The 5,783-nt window shown below is 41.8% G+C and overlaps 1 protein-coding gene across 1 annotated transcript; it reads left to right on the top strand.

The window, feature by feature from the left end:
• Positions 1-4,293: 4,293 nt before the first annotated feature.
• Positions 4,294-5,223, top strand: LOC114042507 (putative olfactory receptor 5AK3). The gene has a single exon (XM_027861189.1). It carries the CDS (start codon positions 4,294-4,296, stop codon positions 5,221-5,223), a length of 930 nt encoding a protein of 309 aa, XP_027716990.1.
• The last annotated feature ends 560 nt before the right edge of the window (positions 5,224-5,783 follow it).

The raw sequence follows: 5,783 nt of genomic DNA, 5'->3' as shown, positions 1-5,783 counted from the left end.
TTGGAGCCAGGGCTTTATATGTCAGACAGTAGACTCTGTATTTTATACTCTGAGTAATAAGGAGCTATAGCATGTTTTTGAGGAGAGGAGTGGCATGCGAAACCTGTGCCAGAGGATGGATTGACAAAGGGAGACGCTTGAAGCAGAGAGCATGAGTAAGAGGTTAGTACAACAGTCTGGGGATAGAGATGCTCAGAGCCTAGTGATATGGCTATGTGAGGAGACAGAAGAGGTCACACATGCAAGGTAGTTCGACAACCAGAGAAAGAACTAGGGAGTCTGAATGCAGATGGAAGCATGCTATTTGCTGTCCTTTCCCTTTGTTGCTCTGCTTTATTGCTTCATTCTCGTGGTTCCTCCCGTTAGTTCTAATTGTTCTTTACATCAGGACTAATAGGAAAATATGCTTAATAGGAATGTATAAGTAGAGCCTATACCAGATTGTATGCTGTCTTGGGAGGGGAGGAGGGGGAGGGGGAGAAAATTTAAAACTCAAAATCTTATGGAAGTGAATGTTGAAAACTAAAAATAAATTAATTTTTAAAAAATAAAACTTTCATTTAAAAAAAGAAAAAGAAATGACAAAATAGACATAAAATTTAACAAAATAAACGAACACGTTGGCTGTAATATTTCATATTTATAGCCCTCTGCCTTTCTACTACGAGGTGAGATATACTTGCCATTAGTCCTATGCCTTTTCTTTGTATCCCCAGAATTTATCAAAGAGCCAGTGAATTGCTTAACAGGTACTTCTTGAAATATTTTCTAATTGAAATTATTATTGGTTACTCTATTGACAAGAATTCTGAAGTCTTTCAGTGTTTCTGTCCTTTATATTATTGTGATCCTCACATAAATTATTCACCTGATTCTTCTTAATTATCTTTGAATCAGTTCATGTGTCTTCCCAAATTTTCTTGATTCCTTCACATTTGTGATTTATTATGGTACAATAATATTCTATTACATTAATATGCTTCAATTTATTTGTTCAACCATTTTCCAGTCAATCAGCACCTGCTTTCCTTCCAGAATTTTACTATTGTAAAAAATGATGTAATAAAATTCTTTTTGCATATTTTGAAAAAAAAAAACGAACAAACACAAGGTAGTTTAACAGTAGAATTGGTAGGACTTGACAGCTTATTGAGTACTCTGGATGAGGGAAAGTGATAGTCACAGAGGACACTGAGATACTGAGCCTGAGGGATGGGCAGCAGTGGGATGCCATCAACAGAAACAAGAATTTCAGGAGGAGACACAGATTTGGAAGTGAGACGAATGGGGAGAAGAATAGAGAGTCAAATATGACTCTGGATAAGGCACTGACAGCTCTGGGGAGACTGATAACCAGGAAGTCTTCAACCTGGGCAAAAGAGTGATACAAAAATCAGTAGCTGAATAGGAAAGGGCGGGGTGTGGAGTTGGTAGCAGGAGAAGGGTGACGGTCACCAGGAAGGACCCTGAGGTGGTGATGGACTAGCATTCTGACCCCTGGGTGCAGTCCGTGGGATGGGAGAAAGATAGGGGGTGTTTAGGGAGCAGTTAATACTGAGGAGCCAAGTGTGTGGAGGACCATAAGGCCCCAGGCTCGGGGACTGCATCCTCCCGAGGGACGTTGGGAGGAAGCCTGCTCCCCCCAAAATCCACATGACATTCCAGCGCCCTGAGTCGATGGTCCAGAACCCCACCTGAGTGAGAGCTCGGCCTCAGTTTCCTCATCTGTAAAATGAAGAGGAGCATTATGGAGCCATAAGGCGCCTTCCTGCTCAGATCTGTGCTACCCTGAGGCATCATCTCCAATCCATCCCTCGTTTGTCTAGAAGCTGCAGGTCACACCGGGGAAGTGAGCCTCCTGACCCCCAGTTTATATCCACTTTTGTTTGAGAAAATGATATTTGAAAAGGGAAGAAATAGCCCTGATGCTGACGGTAGAATCACATTTCCAGTGTCAGTTTACACATCCCCTAAGTGAGGTGTTGTTGTTCTTGTTGTCATTCAGTCATTTTTCAGTCTTGGCCAACTCTTCATGACCCCATTTAAGGTTTTCTTGGCAAAGATACTGGAGTGGTTTGCCTTTTCCTTCTCCGGCTCATTTAACAGAGAAGGAAACTGAGGCAAACAAGGTTAAATGACTTCCCCAGGGTCACACAGCTAGCACGTGTCTGAGGTCATATTTGAATTCAGGTCTTCCTGACGCCGTGCTCAGCACTTCATCCTCTGTGCCACCTCGCTGCCCCTAAGCAAGGTGCAGGGGATAATACAAAGAGCGCTGGTCCAGAAACAGGAGACCTAGATACCAGTTCCAAGTCTTTGAGGCTGGAAAAAAAGTCAGCTTTAGTGTGACTTTGGACAAATCATTTGCCCTCCCTAAACCTCAGTTTTCTCATCTATAATGCTAAGGGTTAATTTTTTTAAAGGCACCTTTCCATGCTAACATTGCCTGTTCTATGTTTGAAGTCCTTTCTCTCAGGTCCGATTTTGTGTGTCCTAAGATTCCTTCCATCTCTAACCTAATGACTCAATTTGTTTGGAACTTTCTAGCCCTAACATTCATGATTCTCTATATCCCTTTGACGCTCATCTTCCCTCATTCTATTCAATTCAAGAGATCCTTATGAAGCCCATACAATGCTCACATCCCTACCAAGAGGAAGTACCTTTCTTTAGAATCAGGCAATGGCTGTCTGCTCCATAAGGAGTATCACCAGAGAAATGGAATAGATTTTTATTTTTTTTATCAGTAGACTAGAATGCGCAAAGGTCAATGGTGGCCGTCACCTTCAGAGCAGCTACTAGGGGCTAGACTCATCCACTTTACCGCCAGCACTACTCCCTCATGGTCTAGCATCCCATCTGGAAGCCACCTTTAAGAGCCAGGCTACCAAGCACAAGAAAATCTGCTTTGCGGTTTTATACTTTCATTTTTGTCCAGATTCTCTGTTTTCCCTTCCCCTGCCTTATTTCCCACAATTGACTTTAAATGGCTTTTGAATGGCTCCAAAAATTAAACTGGAAAAGCAGAAATATTTGCCACTTGTGGATATGGTGCACAGGTACCGAAAGCCCTTCTTGAAGGCCAACCCCACATCCTAAGCAAAGAATCCTAGGATGGAATAAGAGTATTTCTTCTTAAGGGGATTACTGTGAAGGAGGCAGTCCTCATTTCAATGACTCATCATCTTCAGCTTCATCTGTCTGAAAAGCCACAATAGGACTGAAGTTCAGGCATACAGCTAACATCATCTATTCTCAGAATCCCAACATCTCTGACAAATATTGTCTCAGCTGCCCAGGCAAATACAGAACTTCTGAATATGATTCTGTCTCCTTAGACTTAAGCATATCAGGCTTTTTGGGCTTTCATAGAGGAGGGAGGAAAGTGCCTGAAGAAACAGTAGCTTCGTGGAATAATGAGATTTAGAAAGGAAGGGGGAGGGGAACAAGCATTTATTAAGCACCGACTATATGTCAGGCACCGTGCTAAGCACTTTCTCATATGATCTCATTTGATTTTCACAACAACCTTGGCATCCCCATTTTACTAATGAGGAAATCGAGTCAGAGGTGAAGTGACTTGATCAATGTCACACAACTACTAAATATCTGAAGCCAGATTTCAACCCAGGTCTTCCTGACTCCAGGCCCAGTCCTCTATCCACTGTGCCAGGAAACTAAGGCGAGATCTTAGGAATCAACTTGTTGACCTACATATTCTTAAATGATAAAGAAACTGAATTCTAGAGAAAAAAAAAGTTGTCCAATGATTCCTAGACATGAAGGAGAGGATTTGCACCCAGATCTCCTGGCTCCAAATGTGCTCCTCATTCCGCTGTCCTACACTGCCTCCCTTATGATGCTCTGCTGCTACATGGGAAGAAATGATTTTACAATTCTGTTTAAATAATCAGTTGTGTTCTACACAAACGTGCTTGTGAGAAGTGAAGTTCTGGAGAGGGTTCAGGATTCCAGTTACTGCACACCCCCGACAGAGAAGGTAGAGTATCTCACCAACCAAACCACAAAAAGACTGCAAAAGCTTAAGAAAATAATTAATCTATGATAGAGAAATGCTTGCATTCTTACCAACTGGTAAATATTTAAAAAGCAGAGGGAGTTAAGTGTGTGTATATAGACATATATATTAATAACATCAACAAAAATTCGATTTTAGAAAGATTGAAAACATCAACATAAAATCAGAGGGCATTTTATTCCTAAATCTGAGTAACAGCGATCTCACCTTGGTCTTACTCTCTCTCTCCTTCATCTGCAGATGGCACAATAGCCATGACACAAGCAAACAGCACTGTGGTGACTGAATTCATTCTCCTGGGATTTTTTGTTCCACAAGAAGCACAGTATGCCCTCTTCCTTGTGTTTCTCATCATCTATGTCACATCTCTAGTGGGCAATGCTGGCATGATCCTCCTCATCAACATTGATTCCCGCCTTCACACTCCCATGTATTTTTTCCTCCAACACTTATCCTTCGTTGACTTGTGTTATACCTCTGCCATCACTCCCAAGATGTTAGTAAATTTCCTCGTGTCTCACAAGTCTATCTCGTTCTCAGGATGTCTGATACAATTACACATTTATGGTCTATTTGCCACCGCTGAGGTTTATCTCCTTGCAACCATGGCCATAGATCGCTATGTGGCCATCTGTTACCCACTGCGTTATCCAGTGGTCATGTCTCGAAGGGTCTGTATCCACCTGGTCTCTGTATCCTATTTCATGGGGTCCCTGACTGCCACCGTACATGTCTCTTTGCTTTCTTTGCAATCTTTCTGTAATTTCAGTACAGTCAATCACTTTTTTTGTGACGTTCCCCCAGTCCTGGCCCTTTCCTGTTCCAATGTTGACATGAATGTCATGTTGTTAATGGTCAACATAGGCTTCAACCTAACAAGCACTTTGCTGGTTGTACTATTTTCCTATGTGTATATTCTAGCTGCCATCTTGAAAATGCACTCTGCTTCAGGGAGACACAAAGCCTTCTCCACCTGTGCTTCCCACCTGATGGCCGTGACCATTTTATATGGGACTGTCTCATACATATATTTGCATCCCTCTTCTAGTGAATCTGAGGAACATGACAAGGTGGCCTCCATCTTTTATGGCATCATCATACCCATGCTAAACCCCCTGATCTACAGCCTGAGAAATAAGGAGGTCAAAGACGCACTGACATTCATGAGAAAGTGCTGCTCGTGATTCAGGCCCTATGTTTCAATGGCTTGGTCCAGAGAAGTATCTAGGCAAAAAGTAATCGGCCTCCTTCCTTAAATAGAAAGACAAGATATTGGCTAAAAGAGATGTGACAAACCAGGGGCAAAATTTGGAAAGATGCATAGGAGTGCTGGAGTACTCCTTCCAAAAACTTCTACAAGAAATAGAACTTCCAGATTTGTTAACATAATTATCAGAAAAACATTAATGATGATAATAATGGCAGTGATTGCTATAGGTAAATAATGTTTTCACATAGTGGGGAGATGGGGGAAGGGTTAGGACCTATGAATTCATCAGGATATGGAACACTGTACTGGAAAATCCATCCATTCATCTCTACTGATGAGGCCTGACAACTTGCTACTTAATTGTAATTCATAGTGTTAGAGACTTACTTGGACACTTGAAGGCTTAGTGACTTGCCTGCGGTCACGCAACCGGAATGTGTCAAAGATAAGAAATAAGAACAGATATTCCTGACTATCCACTACAGAGTAATTAAAATCTCTTACAAATTGAGCTAGATCTTCATATTCCCTCTG

This window comes from Vombatus ursinus, unplaced genomic scaffold, assembly GCF_900497805.2.
Source record: "Vombatus ursinus unplaced genomic scaffold, bare-nosed wombat genome assembly UNPS02014498.1, whole genome shotgun sequence".
NCBI lineage: Eukaryota > Metazoa > Chordata > Mammalia > Diprotodontia > Vombatidae > Vombatus > Vombatus ursinus.
Note: the sequence above shows the minus strand (reverse complement) of the source record. Positions and strands in the feature narration are given on the sequence as shown.